We start from the raw sequence: 24,644 nt of genomic DNA, 5'->3' as shown, positions 1-24,644 counted from the left end.
TGTCATATAATTAAGAAAATTAGCCCTAGGTGCCAGATTATCACCAATAACTTGGAAGCATCTGTAAGTGTTCTCTAATTTTGTTCTTTTTAAAATACTTTTATACTGTGCTCCAGAATACAGTATTTAATATAGTTTTTAGTTTTTGTTTTGTTGTTATAAACAGATTGAGATTAATGTCATATTCTTTAAAAATATTTGTAATTTTGAAGCTTGGCAGGCCCAATCCAAATTTATTCGCTCACTCAGTGAGTCACTCATTCACACACGCTCATTCACTCTTTTGTCATTCTCATGACAGGGTTACTGACGTGAACATTAACCAGCCGTCCATCTGTCCCTCTTGCTGCTTTATCTGTGTCTCTCATCCTTGTTCTCATTTGCTTTTTCGTTCTCAATTTCTCTTTCAGACAGGGCCAGAGTATGGACAGGGCATGAACCCTATTAGCAGACTGGCTCAGATTCAACAGGCCAAAAAGGAGAAGGAGCCCGAATACATGCTGCTTTCAGAGAGAGGAATGCCTCGCCGGAGAGAATTCATCATGCAGGTAAATTTAATAAGAGAGGGACTCAAGAGGTGTAAAGTAAAAGGAAAATGTTAAGGCCGAGAGGGGGAGTGAAGGACAGATGAGTCCTGCACAAACACTGATAACCTCCCACTGGGCAATCTGTCTTAATCAGAAAGACTGTCACCTCCTCTGGCTCTGATTACCACTGACCTTCAGCTCTGTCGAAGTCAGGCAGAGACACTTTTGAGACGCGCGCACACTCTTGCTTGTCAGCTCTTGGAAATTTCCTCTCATTGCATAAGCTAATGGATAATTGCTCTTAATTTAGATCATTAAGGTGACAACAGTAATTTTCCTATGTAGGCCCAAGCACTTTTCAAAGCTTTAACACATAATGCTGGGTACACATCAAAGATAATTGGGCTGATTTTGGGCCGATTTCCCCCCTTCTGACAATCCTAGTTATTTTCCGATTATCTTGATGGTTCGACAGATTCTATTATCAGATTTTCCTATGGTGTGAGGTGTGTTAAGAGTGTCCGAACCTGATCGGAAGAAGGTCGGAGCTGCCCTAATCGCATAAATTAATTGCAAAATTATCTGCCTAGCTCAGCATGCATGTGAATTTATCCAAGGTTTGCATGAAAGTTGATTATTGGCTTGGATATAAATGTAAAAAAAAATATTCTGATTGTTCAGTGAATCACAGATTTGCTCTTAGCACACATCACATCACTGGCTGGTGTCCACTGGTTTATTACAGGTCATTAAAACAACAACTGTACTGCTGGCTGCCCAGGGAAAAAACGTTACCTCATACAGTAAAAATGAACCCCCTGTGGCCATAAGAGCAGCGCTTAGTCCCTATGAACAAAGATGCAAAAATACCAGCAGAATTGGCTCTAAATCACCTTGGATTTCCACATATGTTTTGAAATGCCTCCAACTTGGATCTGCTTTTGGTCTCTAGTTTTGGATCAAAGATCAGAACTCAACTTAGTTGACATGCTTTTGTTAGTTAAACAATAGCCGCATTTCCCATGTCGGGCCAAAAGCAGGTGCGCTAGTGCCCTGTTGGTGCTTCCTCGGGGCCAACTGCCTGGGTTTTTTGGTCTGAAGAAAAACCTTGGGCCAAAGCAGGCCAGCTGGGGTTAGAGGAGTGGTTATGAACAAAGGCGGAGTTTCTCCACATCTGGAGAGCCTCAGCGCCACAGATAATTTCATAACGCTAACAGCTATAACACCAGCAGTCCAGTGACTTATTTTTTGTTAGTTTTCTGATAATTTCTCTTTGTTGGTGAAATGATGGGGTTTGCGTGAAGTTGTTCCCGAGAGGCGTGTAAAGGGCTACAGCTCCGAGGCTATTAGCCCCGCCCGTTTAAAGCACTGGCTCGCACTGGCACGACAATGGAAACTTAATTGTATGGAATAGATTAGATAAGATAGGGTAGTATATTGCGGATATAGTAGCATTGACTATTATGGATTAGAGATAAAAGGTTAAAGTAAATGGTAGAATAGATTTGTTTAGATTAGTGGTGAGTTCATGAAGTAGAGTAATCATGGTAGTGATTAGAAAGGAAAAAAGTTAGGTAGAGTTGTATAAAGTAGAGTAGATGGAAGTAGAGTTAAATAGAATAAAATGGTGCAGAGTTGTACACAGATGAATGGAGTTGTGTAGGCTATAGGGTTGGGCCAATAGACAATGCTATCATCCTGCTATCATCCATCCATGGCTGACAGACTTCACGATGTTGAGCCAGCATCTTGATTCCCAGTGACCCCAATACATGCTTTCAATTTCCACTCAGTTACTTCAAATTCACTAGTTCACGCTTACATATAATTAGCTGAGGTATGGTATGCGTATTTGGCGTGCTGTCCGGGGAAGGGCTCCGAGCTCGGGAATTGCCCGAACCTAGAGTACCCCCCCTTCCCCGTATATTGTAAAGTGAACTTGAAGTGAGGAGATGGGGTGGAGGAGGGATGCTGATAAACCGTCAATGGATAGAGGTAAGTCAGCGATATTTATACTGTGGGATTGATTACTTGATTGTGGTGCACCTGTGATGATTAGGCTAAGTATCTGACGCGCTCCTCCCGAATCTTCATTGATAATTACATTTCACTAGTTCACGCTTACATATAATTAGCTGAGGTATGGTATGCATATTTGGCGTGCTGTCCGGGGAAGGGCTCCGAGCTCGGGAATTGCCCGAACCTAGAGTACCCCCCAAAAAGGCAAATGTACAAGAGGACAGCCGCCAGTTTAAAGAATGCCCCCCCAAAAAGCAGAGTACTGGCGGGGGCTGATTTGGTTTCTGAGAAGTCATCTCGTTGGCAGGCTGGAAGGGCCTACGTACTCCGGAGGGAGCGACTTGGGAGTTGGGAGAGTAGGCCCTACCGGCTGCAGCTAGTGAACTACGTGGTTGTTGGCGCCCGGTCGGTAGGGCTCGGGCCGATGCTCAACTGGAGCTTTTTGGCGTTGGAACGGTGAGCCCTACCGGCCGATGAGGAGGAGCAGCGTGGTTGTGGTGCCCGACCGGGAGGACCCGAGTTGCCTCGACCGGAATAGGTCACGGTGTCGGCGTACGGGCCCTACTGGCTGATAGCCCCTGCTATTCAGTGGGTGAAGGGCCTAACGCTGACCGAGAGGGCCCATGAAGCCTCCGACAGGAGATTGAGACTCAGGATGACGGACGTCTGGGTCCTCTCGGTTTGGCAGATAAAAAGCTTTTGGGCTAGCCGACAAGGAGGACTCTGGCAACATCCGAAGGGAGATCCCGACTCACGGCATTGGATGGATGAGACTCGCTTGCGGCTGGCAAGCATAGGCCCGTCCGGGAGACTCTCGCCAGATGTCTGAAGGGAGCACTCGCGACAGACGGGTAAGCCTCGGCGGACGGGGAGGGTTGGAAAGGAAAACCCGACTGGGAGGACTCTCGCAGCATCCGATGGGGCCTCTAACTCAGAACATCGAACGGGTAAGCCTCGCCAGACGGGGTTAAAAGATGTGAGAGTAGCTGAGGGTAGCTTTTTTTTTTTTTTGCAGGATTTGGCGAGAGGACGAGACTCGTAGCGTCGGACGGTTAAGCCTCGCCTACCGTCAAATGGAAAGGTAAGTTGCGTGGCCGAGAGACTGTTACCGACGTCCGAAGGGAGCACACACATCGAACGGGTAAGCCTCGCCGACCGTAGAGTGGAAACGTAAAGCAAGTCTGTCCAGGAGGCTCTCGCCAGCGTCCGAAGGGAGCACACACATCGAACGGGTAAGCCTCGCTGACCATAGAAAAGGAAAAGGTAAGGTTGTCTAACCGGGAGGCTCTCGCCGGTGTCCGAAGGGAGCACACGCATCGAACGGGTAAGCCTCTCCGGATGGTGGACAGAAAAGGTAACGATAGGTGGCCAGGAGGCTCTTGCCAGCGTCCGGCGGGGACAAAACTGGGTGAGCCTCTCAGGCCGTAGGATGGAAAAGGTAAGTTTGTGTGGTCGTTAGGCTGTCGTCAGCGTTTTAAGGGAGTTTGCTACTCCCGGCAAGAGACGGGTTAGCCTTGGCGACCATAGGAAGGAAGGAGAGTTTATTGTGTGTTTGGTACTTGCAGCATTTGAACAGCTTGCTTGTAGGTTTGTAACCTAAACCACGCGGTAAGGTCGTGGTTGGCTGGCCAGGAGGCTGTCGCCAGCGTCCGATGGGAGCACTCGCAACGGACGGGTAAGCCTCACTGGCCGAGGGTGGAAAAGGTCAGGTTGTCTAGCCGGGAGGCTCGCACCGACGTCCGATAGGAGGTTAGCTCCAGGAATCGAACGGGTAAACCTCTCTGGCTGAAGGACGGAAAAGGTTGTCCGGCCGGGAGGCTCTTACCTTCGTCCGACAGGAGCTTAGCTCCCGGATAGAACGGTTAAGCCTCGCTGGCCAAAGGACGGAAAAGGTAAGGTTGTCTAGCCGGGAAGCTCTCACCTACATTCAATGGGAGCCCTGACTCCGTGCATTGGATGGGTAAACCTCTCCGTACGTAAGACAGAATGGCAAAGCAGGTAGCCGGGGGCTTTCACCTACGTCCGAAGGGAGTGTGAGCTCCTGGCAACGAACGGGTAAGCCTTGCTGGCCGCAGAATGGAAAAGGTGAGGTTGTCTGGCCGGGAGGCTCTCGTCAGCATCCGATGGGAGCTCAAGCTCTTGGCATCGAAGAGAGAAGCCTTGCCGGCCATAGGATTGAAAAAGGTAAGGTTATCTGGTCGGGAGGCTATGGCCAGCATCCGGTGTCTTTTTATTTATTATTTATTTATTTATTTTCTATATTTATTTTTATTTATTATATTTATTAAAATTTGCGACACCAGATGGGTAGTCTCTCCAGCCATCGGAGGGAAAATTGAGATTGTTTTATCTGCGAAGAGCCCGTTAGTGTTCGGCGAAAGCGTAACTTGCGGTATTGGATGGGTACATCTTGCCATCGGAGGGAGAATTTGTTTGGGCTGCAATGTACTCATTGGTGTTCGATAGGTAAATGTCGCTTTTTTTTTTTTTTTTTTTTTGGTTAATCTGCCTTTTTTAATCGGGTAAGCTTCGCTGGTGGTCGGATGGAAAGTCCAAGATTGATTAAGTGGGAAAGCATCTGGCAGGATTTTAATACTTGCGATGTCAAACGAGTAAGCTTTGCTGATAGTAGAATGGAGAAGGCAAAGGTTGGTTCAACCGGGAGCCCTCTTGCAGGGCCTGGCAGGGAGTTCGATACTAAGGATGATTTATTTGTCTACGAGGGTAGACGCTGTGAGGCTTACTTGAATAATTGTTTAGCAAATCCAATGAGCTGCTTCCGATAATGAGTCTGAAAAAATCTTGGTGCAGTCATAGTATCCGAAATTAAGCGTGCAAAAATAAATTGGATTTCCTGTGCCAGTGTACCCCAAATAGGTGCCATGTATCGGCGATGTGGTCATTGTCAGCACGTGAGATCGATGGTACATATCGACGATGTAATCGTGCATGGGTGGAGTAAGAGAAAGATTCTTTATACTGTCTGAGCTTACTATTTACCATTTTGACCATGCAGGTGCTCGAAAAGAGCCTATGGAATCACCAATAATCAAAAAATATACTTTCGGACGTACTGATACACTGGTATTAAGTATAAATACTATATTTAAATACTGCTAGTTCATGTAGTCGGCACTACGGTCATCTCGCTTGTCCAGTGAATTTTTTTTTTTTTTTTTTTTTTTAAACCTACGGGCTCACATCATCCTTTGAGAGCAGGGGCGAGCGGGAAATGCAGTGCTGAGATGGGATAACGGAGCGGTTTGATAGCCGAATTAAGGTAGGCCGCCTAATGATTATTTAAAAAAATGTTGGTTGGAGAATGGGCCTAATATCGTCTTACTATTGTCGATACATGATGCTATCACCGCAACCTCGGATGCATGGCATGCCTTTAGGCGGAGGTGATGTGTGGTATTTATTTTTTAAATTTTTTTTTTTTTAATATATATTTAGGTGTAGGAAAGGCTCCCGGGGGAGCAGACGCTGCTACAGCAGTGGGGAGAACGGGAAAGGCTCCTGCGGGAGCAGACACTGCTACGGCAGTGTGGAGGTATAGGAAAGGCTGCTGCGGGAGCAGACACTGCGCGGCAGTGAGGAGGTGTAGGAAGGCTCCTGCGGGAGCAGACACTGCGCGGCAGTGAGGAGGTATAGGAAAGGCTCCTGCGGGAGCAGACACTGCAGCGGCAGTGGGGAGATACGGGAAAGGCTCCTGCGGGAGCAGACACTGCTGCGGCAGTGGGGAGATACGGGAAAGGCTCCTGCGGGAGCAGACACTGCAGCGGCAGTGGGGAGATACAGGAAAGGCTCCTGCGGGAGCAGACACTGCAGCGGCAGTGGGGAGATACAGGAAAGGCTCCTGCGGGAGCAGACACTGCAGTGGTGGTGGGGAGGTACAGGAAAGGCTCCTGCGGGAGCAGACACTGCTGCGGCAGTGAGGAGGTACATAAAAGGCTACTTGCTTCGGCTGCTGTAGATGTTGGCTGTGGGAAGAGTAAAAAGTGTTAGTAATATTTAATGGGGCAAGCTAAAAATGGATGGGTAGCCTACTGTGTTACCAGCTTAGCAATTTGTTGCCTGATTTGACAATTCCTCAGGCCTTGTCCACCTTATTATGTTCCTGTTGGAAAAGCATCGTTCCTCTCATTTGGCCTCCGGGCTCTTTAGACGGACTCCCGAGCGGATACGTTTGGAACGCCGTTTTCACGTTGTATTATGGACTGTGGAAACAGAGGCTTTTGGAAACGATTGAGCATGTTTAGTCTTGTAAGGCGTTGTACCGAAGACATGATTATAGCAGTAACGTTAACCCCTTACCAGACACCCCCCATTTTTGGCATGGAGGCAGAAATTATATACCCAAAATAAAGATGTTTCTGTTCATGATTCTTTCTGACTAGATCCATGATCAACATTTGTCCACAAGCTAACACTTTGACGTTTACCGTTCAGGAATAGGAATAGTTTTCCTGACATGATGGAAAATTAATCACTGGAATTATGTTTTATCGAAATATTGGTAAAATATAAAAGCCAAAGTCTTTGGACTTCAATTGATGCGCGGTTTATCCAGATCAAGTAAGAGAGTGATGTTTAACGTGCTGTGAAAATGAAACATAGACTGGGGCCGTTGGAGCAAATGGGTTAACAGCAGTTATGTGCTATTCGCTTCCAAGTGGTTTCTAAAGAGATTTACTTTCCGGTTTTTTCGTATTACGGTCCGTAAAAGGCGATGGTAATTTTACTCACACTTGCTATCCTGCATCAATACACGAGGGCAGATGCGTTTTAGATTAATTTTGAGTGCTCAAGCCAGTGAATGGTAAAATAGGTCCCTAAATGATTTGGTCCTACCAGAAGACTTGCATGGAAATTAAAATTTTAAATTAAATTAAGCAGGCGCTTTTTTTTTTCTTTTTTTTTGAACTTATGTCTGTATCATTTCGGCAAGGTTTAAACGTGCGCGGTAAGGCGAATGTAATAATAATAATGCATTTTATTTGTAGGAACAAACGCCAAAAGCAATACAACAATTCATTAAAGACAGACAGTCTTGAATAAATGTGACTTAATCAACTTTTAAAAATCGCCCAACATAGGTGCATATCTGACGTGCAGAAGAAGTACATTCCATAGCTTAGGGGCTTTATATGAAAAGGCTCTTTCCCCCATGGTCTTAGCTCACATTATGGCTGGTGAAGTGAAAGAGAGTTAGTAGAGCGAAGAGAGCGTGATGGAATATCAGGACTGATGAGTTCAAAAAGATACTCTGGTGCAGTCCCGTGAAGTGCCTAGTATGTTAAGATAAGAATTTTAAAATCAATTCTCACATTTACGGGAAGCCTGTGTAATTGTGAAAGAACCGGTGTAATGTGTTCGCGAGGAGAAGTACAAGCGTGCGGCAGAATACTGAAGCTTGCTCAACGATTTAGCTGGAAGGCCTGAGAACGAGGCATTACAATAATCTAACCTAATGCCTTTGGCTTCGTGGTTAAAAAGTGGCATCATCATCCGACGGAACGGTGGATCTGTAGTCCAAATCTATGCGGGATCCACACCCCGGATCAGCGGGTGGCGGTAATGCACCTTTACGTTGGTTTGCCAAAACCGCCATAAAACGCTACTAGAATTAGACGGAACTACGTCAAGACGTAGTTTAACAAAACTTTAGCCGCAAAACTGCTTTTAGATGCAACACTTTGAATGCAAACTGCCGTAAAAATCCAATGAAGAAAAAGAAGAACCTGTTTTTTAGCGTCTTCGCCTGGAAATGTATTAGTCTGCGCCGCTAGAGGAAGCGGCCTCAAACTGCCACTCGGCCGGAACGCCGTGGTTGGATTCTTTCTGCTGCAATCCAGCGCTCGACGGGAGCTCGGTCTCGGGCGGCACGATCGTGTATCGAGCAAGACGAGCTCGGAGTTGCACGGTCTATTGGCCACGATGTGTGGCTTGGCGAGGATAGCAGCTGTCACGATGACGCTTAATGCTGCTCAACGGCCGTGTTTGGCTGGGTAGAAATGATCTCGGGTCCGGCAAAAGCAGCAGGTCTTATAAATCCCCTGTGTAGCGCTCTTCGTTGGTACGAAAATTGGGTCTGTGATAAGGTGACTGACGAAGCGAACCAGCATGCTGATAAACCGTCAATGGATAGAGGTAAGTCAGCGATATTTATACTGTGGGATTGATTACTTGATTGTGGTCCACCTGTGATGATTAGGCTAAGTATCTGAGGCGCTCCTCCCGAATCTTCATTGATAATTACATTTTTTTTTTTTTTTCGGATTTCTTAATAACATAAAGTTGTTCCCGGTCAAAATATAAATTACATTCAAAATAGTTTAATGAACACATTTAAAATAGTAGATTTTATTGAATGAATGATTCAAAAATAAAAATGGCAAATGAATTATAAGCTAGTTGTTTTACATCATTACATTTTTAAATTAAAATAGATTAAATAGGCTAGAATATGTGGGTCAGATCATGGGTGTTGGATAATAAATACGTTTCAATAAAATAAAAATAGCCATATATTAATTCAGTTCAAAAAGTTTTGATCCTCTGACGCATGTTCCTCCTCGCTCCATAAGGCCCCGGTATACTTCACTGTATGCGTTCCATTCCATCTTGCTCACAGCCGTCTCCAGACAGATTTCAAGATAATCTCAACCATGGATGTGCGCGAACAGATGAGCTCTACATTCACAGTATCACCCACTGTACTTGACTCACTTTGACTCAGCGTGCTCGCAGTCTCAAAAATTGGCCTGCACATGGACGGAAATCACCCCCTGTTCTCCCCCAAAGTCATTGTCCATTGCAATGTTTTGCTGTAGATATCTTCGGATGCCAATTTGGTAGACAACGCCCAACCCTAGTAGACTAGATAGGATGGATTGAGTAGCATAAATAGGATAGAGAGGAGTTGTATGGAGTAGACTTGTGTAGAGCTGTACAGAGTACAGTAGAGCTATATACACTAAAAATCAAAAGATTAATAAATGTACTCTACTTACTCTACTCAATCCATCCTTTAGGAAATCCATTTAGTAAAATCAATTTAGTTCATTTGTTGTTTTATAGAGTTGTACAGAGTGCTGTAGAGATGTATAGATTAGGGTGAAGGTATATAGAGTGAGGTTGAAGTAATAGAGTAGGGTAAAATACATAGGATGGATTGAGTACATTTATTTAGTAAATTTGTACAAATTTAAGTACATTTGTATAGTTTAGAGTATAGAGTGGTGTAGAGGTGTAGAGTAAAGTTGAATTTAGAGTACAGTAGAATACAGTAGGGTAGATGTGAGCAGATCAGAATAGTATGGTGAAGAGTAGTACATAGTTGAATAGAGTTTTGTAGACTAATTAAGATAAGTAGAGTGTAGAGTTGTATGAAGTAGAGTGATTTGGATCTCTATAGAACAGATAGATTGGAGGGATAAGAGTAAATCCGATTTTAGAAAAATAGTATTATAAGTGAAAGTGAAAGTCGTGACATTTGCCAAATATGGTAGCCCATACTCGGAATTGGTGCTCCGCATTTAACCCATCCAAGTGCACACACACAGCAGTGGGAAGTGAACACACCGTGAACACACCCGGAGCAATGGGCAGCTATAGATCCAGCGCCTGGGGAGCAACTGGAGGTTCAGTGCCTTTCTCAAGGGCACTTCAGTCATGGGTATTGAAGGTGGAAGAGAGCGCTGTTCATTCACTCCCTCCCACCTACAACTCCTGCCAGCACCGAGACTCGAACCAGCGACCTTCTGGTAACTAGACCGGCTCTCTAACCATTAGGCCACATCTGCCCCGATGAAAAACACAGAGAGAGCGAGCCAGCCAGAAGTCGAACCTAGAATCTTCTGATCCGTAGTCAGACGCGTTATCCATTGTGCCACTGGCCCACCGATAAAAAGTAGTACTTATATAAAGCAGTACTTAGTTGAATGGGGTTGTGATAGACTGGATAGAATGGGTTGAGTGTGGTAGACTGGATAGAGTAGATTGGTGCAGAATAGTGAGTTGTTTTGAGTAGAATAATGGAGTTGTGTAAACAGGACAGGATGAATTGGAGTAGAGTCGAAGGAAAATTGTAGAGCTGAACAAAGGGAGGGAAACTTTTCAGCAGAAGAAAAATAGTACACTGAACACTGTAGTAAATAAAAAATAATCATGTTGAGTCTCATTCTGAATGATCCGTCAGAGGCTTATCCCACTCTACCACACACACAAACAATCAAGCAGCATCCAAGTTGGAGAAGTTTCTCTTCTCTGTCTCCCGTCCGTTAATCCCTCGCTTTAAAGCACTCCAAGCATCTCCGAGCGTGCGGTAACACATCCTCTAACTGATTCTCCATGCTCCTTTCACTGTCACATTAGACTCAGCTTGTGTGTGTTTCTTTTGTGCTGCCCAGTCGCTTCCACATTGTTCGCTCTCTGGTCTGTGGGCATCAATACGTGTCTGTTTTCAGGTCCACACCATCTCTCCCCACCTGCTGCTTTGCTCCTAATAAATATGAAAAGATGGTCGTCTAGGTTTAGAGATGGTTTGACAACAAAATGTAGTTATCTTTTAAAACTATTTGACAATATAGTACTACCGATTGGGTGTTGATCGTTTTCCAGATTCAGACTTTTCTTTGATTAAGTAGTCAATATAGACAATTTTCACCTTCAGATGTATTATTGTTGCTTATTATATTAACAATCCTGTTTTTTTTTTTTTTTATTCTTTAGGAAAGGCAAAAACATTCCATTTAATTTAACTCCGCTGTCATTTAGTCATCGGTACTACTAATTGTCACTCAGTTACAATTTTATATTAATGGTGGTCATCTAGACAGCTTCAAACATCTCTAACTGTTTGTGTGTTTGTTGACAGGTGAAAGTCGGTACCGAGGTGACCACAGGAACTGGTCCCAATAAGAAAGTGGCCAAGCGCAATGCAGCTGAGGCCATGCTGCTTCAACTGGGCTACAAGGCATCTACACCATTACAGAACACTCTGGAAAAGGTCAATTTCAATCAAGTTAGTTACTACAACTGCCAGTAGCTATTAAGCTTAGGTTGCATATTAAGTGTCTCAGTCAGTGTTCATAAATTTAAAACACCTTTTATTCGGATAATAAAACAAAAATGTAAATAAATCGTATAATAGAATTATACAAGTAAATAAATTCTATAGTAAATATTTAGTGACGTAAAATAAATATTTTAATTACACCTTTATACTTTACATGTTTTAGTACAAAAAGTGATTTAGAATTATTGTGATGACAATTATGACAGCAATAATTTTAAGCTGCATATTTGAAACAGATCATTAAAAAGGAAACAAATAGCTTTTTGCTCAAATTTTTCATACTTTCTTATTTATTATCATTAAAAACATATATATATATATATATATATATATATATATATATATATATTTTTTTTTTTTTTTTTTTTTTGTATAAATTAGGGTAACATTTCTATTAGATAACTCTCTCATTTATCAAACTAATTGTCATAGTAAAGTAAATGAATGAAATATGAAAAATCCACATATTGTATTATTTATTTAAAAAAGTTAATTTTATTAGGATGATAATCAATGACAAGAATTACAATGCCAATGGCAGTTTGTTGTTTTTGACCTGGTTATTTTCGATTTAGGGAATTTTAGGGGAAAAATACTAAAATGCAAAACAAAAAAATAATAAAATCCTTTTTAGGAAAAAAATACTAAAATATTTGAGACTCACCGGTTCATACTGTCAAAAATGAAAACATTTTATGAGATCATTTTGTAGCACACCAACACCATTCAGTGTTTTTACATGTAGGTATCACTTCTTTTAAATGTCTTTAATTTAGTGAGTTAATTATCCCATCTTGTCACCACATTCAGTATGAACAGCGTGGGGGGGGGGGTATTGATGAGCACGTATGTGGATGTATATGTTTGTATCAATATGCTGCTTCCTGTTTCAGTGCGCCCAACCTTAATCTTTAAATCTCCCATCTACTTAGTCTTTGCATGTTAGTGACGCTTATGTTGTGATGTCTCAATTTGGTAGCAGTTCTCCCTTTCTAATTGAAGCAAGGGAAAGCGACTTGTCTGACATGCATTAAAAAGGGGTTTGCTAAACCGGCCATCTTTTTCTCTCCCTCCATTTCTTCACCGCTCCTCTATTATCTTAACATTGGCCACAGATGGACAACAAAGGCTGGAATGGACAAAGGGCTGCTTTTCCTGAAACAACGACCAACAGTAAGTGTTTTTCTCTCCGTCTGTGTAGGTGATGCTGGGCCGTTTAATCTATCTGACTGATTAATAAGGAACCGAGTCGGCTCAATCACAAACTCGCTTCTATGGAGAGCCTGTGAATTCCTTCTATTCACGCAGACTTATGTGCTTTCCCAGGGGGTCTATGAGACCGCAGTATTACACACTCGCTCACACATTAACCACCCAAACACTTTTCCAGGGTACCACCGTGGTCTTCCAGACAGGTTTGCAGCCACACAAACATATCCATTTTCATGCCATGCTCGGCTAAGGGTTCTGTGGAGCTCTTAGGACTGAAGTTCTGAGAAATAAGGTCTCAGTAAGGACCTCAAATGATCCCACTCTGTCCAAAATCTTTTAATGTGTACTCTCTTTGGTGCCTGTTTACAATTCCTACAAAATAATGATGCAAATCATGTTATAATGGCCATTAATGTCTGTTTTAATTATGTGCTAATATAGCATACAGATACCTGATTAGCCTAGTAGCTTATGCACTATGCATGCTCATTTTTAATGGGTATGAATTGACATAATGTTATTATGTAAATGTTAATTACAATTATTTTATAGATTGATGTATTTGAGGTAAGTGCATCCAAAAATGAAAGTTTGCCAAAAAATGTACTCACCATCAGGCCACCCAAGATGTTAATAAGTTTGTTCATCTGAACCGATCTGGAGAAATTGAGCATTACATCACTTGCTCAGTGAATGGGTGCCGTCAGAATGAGAGTAATCCTAATAATTCACAAATAAAAAGCTGTGTTTTTGTTGGAAACAAATCCACTAATACATTATATCACTTCCTCCGGTGAAAAAGTCCATCCTCTGTTGTCATCTCATATCACTTGTCGCCTAATTTGTTTGGAACTAATTTAGACTGTTTTTGTTTACTTGTTCTGTGAATATTTCTCACTTGAGATTACTTGTTTTTACTGGATAGAGGACTCATGCAGCCAGAAATGTTTAAAAGTTAAACCTGTCCTGATGGATTGTGTGGAGTTGCTTGTAATTTTTGAATCAGCTGTTTAAACTCTCATTCTGATGGCACCCATTCACTGCAGGGCAACCACTGGTGAGTAAATCAGGCAGTTTCAGATGAATAAATCATCTACATACTGGATGGCCTAAGAAATTTCATTTATTATTATTTATTTTATTATGCAATATATAGTAAGCAATTCTATACAGATTTTCAAGTGATGCTGTTAGTGTGTGCTCGGTATAGCTATTAATTGAAAATTGATGGAGACCTGATTTCGAGGAAGTACCCAATTGAATGATTCCCAGCTCTGAATTTGAGAGATGAGAAATGATTCAAACAAACATAGCACATCGCTGTCTTTGGATGTTAAAATATATTTGCAAAGCTCATAATGAGAGTAATTCATATCAATGTGTTATTCAATGATAAGCTACTTTGATGTGGTTAGAAGTTGTGTTACGAATAAGAATCATAGCAGTCAATTCACACATATGAGATTTGTAAATAAAATCATTTAAGACAGCTGGAGAAAACAAACAGAATTAAGACATACAGAGCGTCTGCCATTTGAGCATCTCTGCAAACAGCTTTGTGATTATAATGGCAGTGATATAGTTTTGTTTTGCGTCAGTCTTGCCAGACTGAGTTGTTGTTGTTGTGAACTTTCAGACATTATTACACCCCTGGCCTCTGGCGTTATTGGGTCCTGATTCAGTTTTTCCGGACCAGTCTTTTTTCTCCTGTGGAAATGTGCAGCTCTGGTACTACATGGCACTTGAGTTGAGGATTATATGAAATCGCATGATAACAAACAATTTAAATCATTGTTAAATGATAAATCAGACATGCTGGTTGCAGGAACGGTAATGCACAGTGAAATGACCAGTGTCTTTGTGCATACAACTTCCTTCAGTGAGTTTTCAATGACTGCATTGTGTAATAAAGCAGTTTTGTTGCTTACTTTATTTGAAGCACTGTTTTGGATTAATCTATGAAAACAACAGCTTTTCTAAATCATCTCTAAATCAGGTCACTCATGGTCTAATGTTGGAGCATATTTGACCCAACTATGTAGTGACATTCCTGGAACTTGCACACATGCTGACGAAAGCTCTTGGCTGATTGAAAAACCTTTATTATAGAGCCTGTGGCAAGCAGTTTATTTTCTTGCCCAACATCCTACAGTTAATTCAGCCTGAACCGCTTGACAAACTGTGCGTTCAGACTTTTTAATAATTTATGCCTTTATGAGCCTCATGATTTTGTAAAATTGTGCTTTTGTAAAATTACAAGCTTTACATTTTTGCTTTTGAGTCCTTCCAAGTTTGGCCCCTTTTGACTTCCATAGTAAGCGCTTCAGTATAACCTTGATTTTTACTTTTTTAAAGAATATGAGAAGTGTTCATTTTTTATTATTATTTATTATTATTATTACTTTATTTAAATTTTTGTGCTTTTTTTTTGTGATTATCAGCATTATTCCACAAATGTTGATTTTGCTTAAAAGAAAAGTTCACCCAAAAATGAAAATTAGCTGAAAATGTACTTACGTAAGTTGTTCCAGACCAGTATGAGTTTCTTTCTTCTGTTGAACATTAAAGAAGACATTTTGAAGAATGTGAGTAACCAAGCAGTTTCTGGTCTGCAATGGCTGCGTTTCCACTGTCGTGCCAAAAGCGGGCGTGCTAGTGCGTGCCAGGGACAGTCACATTTCCACTGTCACATCCGGTGCTTGATCGTGCCTCGTCGGTGCTTCCTCGGGGGCCAACGGCCCGGGTTTTTTGGGCTGACCAAAACCTATGGCCAAAGCGGGTCAACTGGGGCTGGAGGAGTGGTTATAAACAAAGAGTCTAGAGTGTGTCAGCGTTGTGGACCATTTCATAAAGCCAACAGATATAACACCAGCATTAAAAAAAAATTTCAAAATAAGTTGAGCTAAAACCTCACTTTAAGACAGCATCGAGTGTTTGAAATAACTTGATCCGATAATCATCATACAAGGGAAAAAAATATTTGTAAGCTATGCAAAAGACTATGCATGCTAGCCATTAACGTTACAATAGTAAACGTGGTAAATGTGACCACATGAAGAAATCAGAAGTTAGCTTCTTATTCTCTATCACAATCGTGTATTTATTTTGTAACATATTCTATCTGTCATGAGTCTTGTCTCAAGAGTTTAGCTCCGCGCAACCTATGTCATATAAATATAACAATGGTTTTTGTTCGGGAGCTTTTATAAAAATATAGAAATGATCATACTTTCTAAATGTGATGTATATACTGTGACTACAAATAAACAGAAACAGACTCGACTGAATAGAAGGAATGAATGTTCATAACCAGGGCTTGACATTAACTTTTTTGCTCACTAGCCAATGTGGCTAGTGGTTTTCCAAAGTTACTAGCCACACAGCATTTTTACTAGTCTTTTTGTTGTGAAATTACCTGATAAAAACTGACTATGGCGTGCTAAAATTGACTTTGCAACCCTTTTAAATGTAAACCACTGTACACACCCAAATCAAGACTACATAAATGTATAACAATACATGTCATTAACATTAGCTCTGATAAGGTTGTGTGTAAAGATCCTTAAATAAAACCATTTATTAAGATAAAGACATAAAAAGTAGCTTCTTATTGCATAATAAAAGTGGTGCATGGATGTAGAAGATTAATAAAAAAGATAACTATACTGAAAAAAAACTTTCGCATTAAAAACACTTTCTGTTTAAAAATCAGAATCAGACTCAGAATTACTTTATTGAACAACACTGGGAATTTCTTTGTTACAAGTTGCGATGAAAGTAGGTCAGTCTTGAAAACCTCTAGAAAAACGCATGCCATGTTTTGGACAAAGTTGCTTTTATCTTCATTAAAATTTGAGGGGAGCGTTCCTCTCATCATAAAGAGCACATTTCAGTTTGTAATTTTTGTGCTCAGGTCCTAATAATAGCCGCGTTTCCACCGCAGGAACTTTACCCAGGAACTAGGGACTTTGGCCTGGTACTGTGCTTCACTGCAGGAACCAGGAACTAAATAAAGTTCCGGGTAAAAAAATGCCTCTCAGAAAGTCCCTGCTGGCAAGGTGGTACTTTTTCAAAGTTCCGGAACTTTCGGGGGCGGGACTTTGGCGCTAAACATGCTGATTGGTTGAGTTCACGCAGCATTGGTTGAGTTCAACCACCATTTATTCGGATCAACATTTTCAAAATATTACTGTTACTGTGTCATGAAATGTAATGTAAGTATTTCAGGCGAGAATGTAGTTGTTTAAAACTCAAATCTGTTGTTTCTTTATAAAGACAGCGCCTATTTAAAAATGTTTTTCGTCGATCTCAGAGACGGTGAGCTCCACACGATCAGCGGGAGCTCAGTGATCATCTATCCGACGAGAAGCAGCCTCACCTTGGATAGACCTTCTGTGCCACTGGCTCTGATGTCTCTTCAGTGGTTAAACATAACATATAATTCAGCTGCGGGGTAAATCTAACAGGTTTTCTTTGGTCTGTATTCAATTTATCTATATGTTAAAATGAAAATAAAAAAGGCAAGTCTATATAATATTTCGTTTCATTGTAATGGCTGTATAACGTTACACATATCCCTGAACTAAGTACATTTCTGCAGCTGTTATTATGTTTAAATGAAAACGAAAGGAGGCAGTGGTATTTTATATCCTATTTTGTTTTATTGTAAATATACTGAGATGAAAATTGCAGTAGCCAAAGCGATCTGAGTTCACGCAGCATTGGTTGAGTTCAAACACCATTTATTCGGATCATTTTCAAATATTAATGTGTCATGAAATGTAACTTTAAAAGTATTTCAGGTGAGAATATAGTTGTTTAAAACTCAAATCTATGGTTTATTTATAAAGACAGCGCCTATGTAAAAATGTGTTTCGCTGATCTCGGAGACGGTGAGCTCCGCTCGATCAGCGGGAGCTCAGTCCTCATGTATCCGCAGAGAGAAGCCTCACCTCGGATAGACCTTCTGATATGTGCCGCTGGCTCTGATGTCTCTTTAGTGGTTAAACATAAAATATAATTCAGCTGCGGGGTAAATCTAACAGGTTTTCTTTGGTCTGTATTCAATTTATCTATATGTTAAAATGAAAATAAAAAAAGGCAAATTTATATAATATTTTGTTTCATTGTAATGGCTGCATATACACATATCCCTGAATTAAGTACATTTCTGTAGCTGTTATTATGCTTAAATGAAAACCAAAGGAGGCAGTGGTATTTGATATCATATTTCGTTTTATTGTAAATATACAGTAAGGAAAATTGCAGTAGCCAAGACGAGCTGACTGAAGTTATCAAGTACGCTGCTGTTTATAGATTTACCGGACTTGCATTGTCGCGGACATCACACTCCCTAGACGAATGCACAAAGTCTGAACTAACTACCGAGGATGCACGTCCAAAATCAGTGTACTTTTTTTTTTTTTTTATCAGCGGTACTTTTTATTTAGAAACGCGCGCAGACCTACGTCACCAGTCTATTTGCCTAATCTTCCCGGTACTTTACACCGCGGTGGAAACTCAGAAAGCAACAGGTCTGGGGGGAAAAAAGTTCCTGGTACAAATGTTCCGGGTAATTTCGGTGGAAACGCGGCAAATTACTACTGGGTAGGTTGCAACCCAACCCTCTACGAACACCTTGGCAATTGAATCGCCATTGGCTAGTAAATATTTTAGTTTACTTGCCAAGACCGATTGAGATATATATATAATATTTGTAAACTGGAGCAGTTTTTTAAAAATATACTTTTAACATCAGTCAGTCAAGCTTTATAATAACTGATTTGCTGAAATCAAAACATGGACGATAATAGATGAGCACCAGCCAATGGGATTGCTGTTTGAGCATTAACACCACCCACTACCGGAAAACCCGGCTGTTCTTAAAAACTGAAGACTTCCATAAGAACGCTGTTATATTGACAGGAAAATACAACAAAGAATATTGTTTAAATGCAGCGAGTCAATTCTCTCTCTCTCTAAATTCTGATAACTTCTCTTTTTTTTTGGTCAAATGATGGGGTTACGTGACGTTCCTGAGAGGCGTGTAAAGGGCGGGTTTTAGTGAAGCGCAGCGCAACTTTTGGATGCACGGTGGAAATGGAGTGATATTTTGGCCTCGGTGCTACAGGTCCGAGGCTATTTTTGAGTGAGCGATCTCTTTTACTTTAATACAGAATATTAAGCTTCTGTTTTCTTTGACATCTGCTGAATTGGTTTTTACATGACAGAAATGTAGAAGCGGAATTTATGCTGATTGCACTGATGCAGCTATATGCATAAATTTGCTGTTAAAACACAATTATCCATCTCTCTCTTCATCTGTTTTTTCTTTTGGCTTTTGCTCTGGTTTGGAGAGTATCCATTCTCCAACTCAGCTGTATCACGCTGGTGTTGTTAGACTCCGTCTATCTCCTAATTGACTTCACAGACTTTCTCAACCATAAAGTCTTTAATGTCAGAATAATGCTGGTTAATTTACGGTTCCTGAGATCTGCCAGGGAGAGAATCAACGGCTCTAAGGGGTGTAAACTCAATTCAGAGCAGATGTACATGTCAGTGACCTGCAAGCGAAGTTTTTCTTTTCCACCCTTGTGAACACAGAACCAGGCTCTCTAAAGCAGATTTATGATGACTTGTCCAAAGCTGCAGTGTGCAGATTTATCTCAACTGCATTTTGATTATGCAAGAGGAATGATTTTTATCCTTAGCTCTGCATTCTTGGGTGTTTCTTCAGCTATGCACATTTTTTGGCAACATGGACTCTCTGAAAACACAGTTTTTTAATACTCTCACTTTAAGTTGTCCAGCAGTGTAAATGCATGTATCACAGAAATATTATATATATTTTTTGATCATTTACAACAGTGACATTTCCACCACCAATTTAAATTATGTCTTTAATTTCATTTTATAGTGGACGTGAAGGAAATTACATTTTGAACATGTTTTAATAAGAATGGCCGGCTAATTTCTTAGCTAGCATTTTGTGTGTCTTAAATAAAAATGTACAATATTTGTGCACTTTTGGCATCATTTGACAAAGTTACACATTGGAAATGGGTGATACATTAAAAATACTCTAATAACTAATGATATTAACCTTGATTACCTTCATATTTTCATCTTTTGATCAGAGACAGTTTTCACTTTTTTAATCAAGTACACAAACTTTTAAACTTAAGTAGGGTCAGGGTTGTTTAGGTTGTTTTGATGGAAATTATACAGCATAAAAAAAAAACATCTTAGCATGTTTTGTGGTTTTTGTCAATTCCCAATTTTGCAATTTTAGCCTGGTATGCTGATTTACATAATGCAAAATAGAAAAATCAATGTCAGTAGCATTTTTGCCAGTCAGACTTGTTGAAATGGTTGACGAGATGTGTGAATCGCTGGTTTTTATTTACTTTCTTATCTCTTTGTAAAATTTTATATAAATACATTTCACACAATACATATTGGCATGGTTTATCAGCACTTTTTATGTATTATTCATGATGGATTTTCATATTTTTAATAGGTTCTGGCACATGGGAAAACGTTTCCAAAAAAGTTGTCACTTTTACTTTGCAAAAAAGTGGAAATGTGTTCATTTGAATAAAAATCAGCCTCAAAGTACCCTCATTCCTTATTGCTTAAATGTATTCTAAGTGACACATAGAGCTAAATGCTCAGGGTTGGATCCCTCTCAAGAAGTTTAATGGTACAAGATGAGCAAGACTTTTGATATAAAAAGGAAATTTAGTCAAAACTGCACATTGAGTCACAGCTGGCACAACCATATGTTCCCAGGGTTCATGTAACATGCTTTATTTAAGGCAACAAGACAAGTGTGTCAGACATTATTAATCAGTTCCCTGCACCGGTATTGAGCTTTAATCCCACGATACATTCTTCTGAATGTACAATCCCTCAGAGATCCATGGCATATGTGTTATAATTTGTGAGTAGAGTAATGAACAGATGAAAAAACAAGGCAGGAGCGATGGATTAAAACGAAGTAAAGGAGGTCTCACAGTTGCGTTGTATACCAGAAAAACAACTTCAACATCACAACATCTTCTTAACTGAGTGTTTTTTATTCCCATACGATCACCCAAAGCTAATGGGAAGCCCAAAAAAAACACAAGATCTCCATTATGGATAAGTATTTCAGCAGCTTTTCGTCTGCAAAGTGGCCATAATTGATTTCTTGGTGATTCTTTTTGAATGTGCATGTGAAAAAGAGGTTGTTTGTTTGTTAAAAAGGGAAGAAACAGAGCAGGATTCCACGAACATTAAATGTATGAGTAAGACAGCGCTTTGCTCATGTGTGTACGAATATGTCAGTGTGTTAAGTGTTTAGTGTGTTTAGTGTCTTGGAGCATTGCTTCATCGTCTTGATTTATAGTTGGGCCTCGTGTGTTATCTGCTTTAAATCACAGCTTGGGCCATGAGCTGGCCAATCTCCAGCCCACCATTCTCAAATTCAGCCCATCATACTGGGTGGAACCTGTTGGAATGGGGAAAGTGAGAGAGAAGGGGAAAAAGAAAGAGAAATCAGGGTGCCGATTGGGGTGGTGGTATTGTTTTTTCTTTTTGTCCAAATTCCCAATTGATGTCATTTTGGCTCACACCTCTTATTTTATACCATTTTAAGTATGCATTTTTCTCATGTGGACTCTGGATGCTGATTTGTGTAATGCGAAATGCAAGTTGTCGTGTGAGATTTCAGAAATTCATTTGCCGATCAACCATGTTGAAATGGCCGAAGGGAACTCCAATCGGCTGGTTTTCATTTACATTCTCTCACCGTGAATTAAAGGGTTGCGTCAACGACACACTGCAGTGCTCCGAGGAACTGCCTATTTACATTTCTCACAATTATCTGGGATAATATTTACCAGTTTTATGGCCTGAACACTAAGTTAAATCAGTTGTTGCTTGTTCTGGGTTGTCAGATATTGCAGAGAACAGCCGGCTCCTTATTCAGGACAGCAAAAGCAAACAGGAAGATGAGGATATACATACTGCACACTGCACAGATAGGTGAAACTCATAAGACAGGCTAGAAAAGTAATAGTTTCTTTGTTCCAATTTTTTTTTTAAATATATATATATATATTATATATATATATATATGTTAGGGGTGTAACGGTTCACAAAATTCACGGTTCGGTTCGATACGATACACTGATGTCACGGTTCGGTTCGGTTCGGTTCGATACGTTTTAGATACAGCAAAATGTAAAAACATCTCAACTTTTCAGAATGCCGCAAGCGCACCGCGGGTCATGTGACAAGAACCAACCAATCAGCTTCATCCTTTCCCGTAACAACGTTGAGAGCTCAGCCAAGATGAAGGAACAGCTGATCATAGTTGTATATGGATTGCAATTTTGAAATAAATTCAGTAGCAGAGCTACTGCAAGCGATTTTTAGAGCTGCAAATCCATTTATCCTTCGCTGAAATTTCCGCGTCTCATGGAGAGAGCACGTCATTGTTGCTTAGCAAAGACAGACGCCTCAGGAGAAAGACGCGCTTAGCGTTTTCCATGCGTTTTTAGGCACGATATGTGAACGGCCCCTAAGGCGCTCGCTCACTCAGCACGCGCTGAAGGCTCGTTGCAAAATGTCGAATGCCTTTAACAGACCAGAAATATAAGATCCTAAAATAACCAACAGGTCTGGTGTTTGGGTTGGATTCCCTGTAAGCTATAGTTTCTAAATGCTGCAGGGATAGTTTGCTGCGTGCATGTTTCTCCTTTTTTTCGTCTTTTCCCGCTGGTGTTTTTTTTTTTTTTTTTTTTTTATTCCCGCTGGTGTACCCTGTCATGTTGCAGATGCGACATACCGTTGTTTTTTTATCCACCACTCTCTTGCCATCACCATTATAGCTTAAAGGGAATCCAAAGTGCACCCAAACACCAGACCTGTTGGTTATTGGAGGATCTTCTCATTTCTAGTCTGTTAAACGCATTGGCTATTTTGCAACGAGCCTTCAGCGCGTACTGAGTGAGCGAGCGCCGGCTGAGTAGCCTAACATAAACATATAAGATGGTGTTTTTTTCTTCTTCGGGAGTGTCAGGGGCGTTGCCTGTTAAGTTGTTTGGGTTATTGGGCTACCTTGTTGAACGCATATCATTATATTTCTCTCTCTCTCTCTTTTTTTTTTTTTTTCAAATATAATTAATTACTCCAACGAACCGTTCGGTATACATAATGCGTACCGCGTACCGAACCGAAAGCGTCGTACCGAACGGTTCAATACGAATACGCGTATCGTTACACCCCTAATATATGTATATATATATATATATATATATATATATTATATATATATATATATATATATATATATATATATATATATAGATATATTATATATCTATATATATATATATATATATATATATATATATATATATATATATATATATATATATATATATATTTATTTATATATTTATATATATATATATATAGTTTTAGCCATTCAAAAGCTTGGGGTCTTTAAATTTTGTGTGTGTGTGTCTCTTATGCTCACCAAGGCTGCATTTATCTGATCAAAAATACAGTAAAAACAGCAATATTATGAAATATTATTACAATTTTAAGCAGCCATTACTCCAGCCTTCCGTTTTACATGATCCTATGGAAGTCATTCTAATATGCTGATTTGGTGCTAAATAGTGTTGTCATGGTACAAAAATTTCAGTATTCGGTACTGATACCAGTGAAAATCCACGGTTCTCGGTACCAATTTTGGTACCAAAGCAAAACACAAAAATATTCTGATAAAAATAAATAAATTAAAAAAAAACTTTTTATCACTAAAAATAAAACCAATACCATTCTTTATACGTATTTACAATTATATTTAATGTTTTTTTACAAGTAATATAATTATGAAAAACAGTAAACAAGTTTCACCCAAATTTAATTTGTCTTTTACTTAATGAAATGTAAACATTTACATTTTAAACATGGAAAATTCTTTTGTGATTTATTTCTTTAAAAAATAAAGTTGTATTATTTTTTTTCCACAGTAGTAGCAGTATCACATACATTCTACTAAATAATAGTAATATCTAGCACAATGCCTTTGTGTAAAAATGAACTTTTATTTTCATGGGCTACTTTTATTTTGACACTGGTTTTACTCAGATGAAATGGTAAAATGCTTGTGAAGTGACTCAGAACAGTTTTGGTGATGTAGTTTATGTATTTATGTCCTCATTGAGACGGCAGATGCTGAAATGACTGCAAGCATCAAGCGCTTCAGTCTATGTAGTAAACTAACCATTCATTCATTCACACAGAGACGCGCAGAACATGCAGGATTCAGATTTCAACCAACCTTTGCGGCTTAACATTTACAGATACTGGTCCATATGGAGATTTGATTTGAATAATTAATGCTAACTTTGACACATTCTGTGATTGTCCATATTAAAATGTAAGTTTCATTATCATGACTGGATTTTGAGATTCCGTCTGCATTTTCTGCTTCGCGGAAATCATAGCGATGTGTGTGTCAAGAACCGGGTTGAGCGGGTACTCGGTACCACCGGTATTTAAAGAAACCTGGTACCGTCACATTTAAAATTTTTTAGTACCTACTTGGTATCGAAGTACCGGGTCTTTTGACAACACTAGTGCAAAAGAAACATTTATTATAACTCTTGAAAATGTTTGTGCCCCTTAATATTTTCATGGAAACTGGAATTTTTTCAGGATTTTTTTTTATTAGAAATTTAACAGCCTTTAATGTCAGTTTAATGTGTCTTTCCTGGGGAAAATACAAAAAATATCGGATCCTTGTA

General features: G+C 40.0%; 1 protein-coding gene and 1 non-coding gene across 5 annotated transcripts in view; one reads left to right on the top strand and one right to left on the bottom strand.

The window, feature by feature from the left end:
* Window positions 1-24,644, top strand: part of LOC113066086 (double-stranded RNA-binding protein Staufen homolog 2) — a 131,371-nt gene that overhangs the window by 54,460 nt on the left and 52,267 nt on the right. For all 4 annotated transcript variants that reach the window (XM_026237713.1, XM_026237712.1, XM_026237710.1 and 1 more), the window contains 3 exons: window positions 411-548; window positions 11,428-11,559; window positions 12,744-12,801. In XM_026237713.1, coding sequence (XP_026093498.1) covers window positions 411-548; window positions 11,428-11,559; window positions 12,744-12,801 — 328 coding nt within the window. The remainder of the gene's footprint in view (window positions 1-410; window positions 549-11,427; window positions 11,560-12,743; window positions 12,802-24,644) is intronic.
* Window positions 10,378-10,450, bottom strand: trnar-acg (transfer RNA arginine (anticodon ACG)). Its single transcript has one exon. It is a non-coding gene; the product is annotated as a tRNA-Arg (tRNA).

The sequence above is a fragment of the Carassius auratus genome, chromosome 49, assembly GCF_003368295.1.
Source record: "Carassius auratus strain Wakin chromosome 49, ASM336829v1, whole genome shotgun sequence".
NCBI lineage: Eukaryota > Metazoa > Chordata > Actinopteri > Cypriniformes > Cyprinidae > Carassius > Carassius auratus.
Note: the sequence above shows the minus strand (reverse complement) of the source record. Positions and strands in the feature narration are given on the sequence as shown.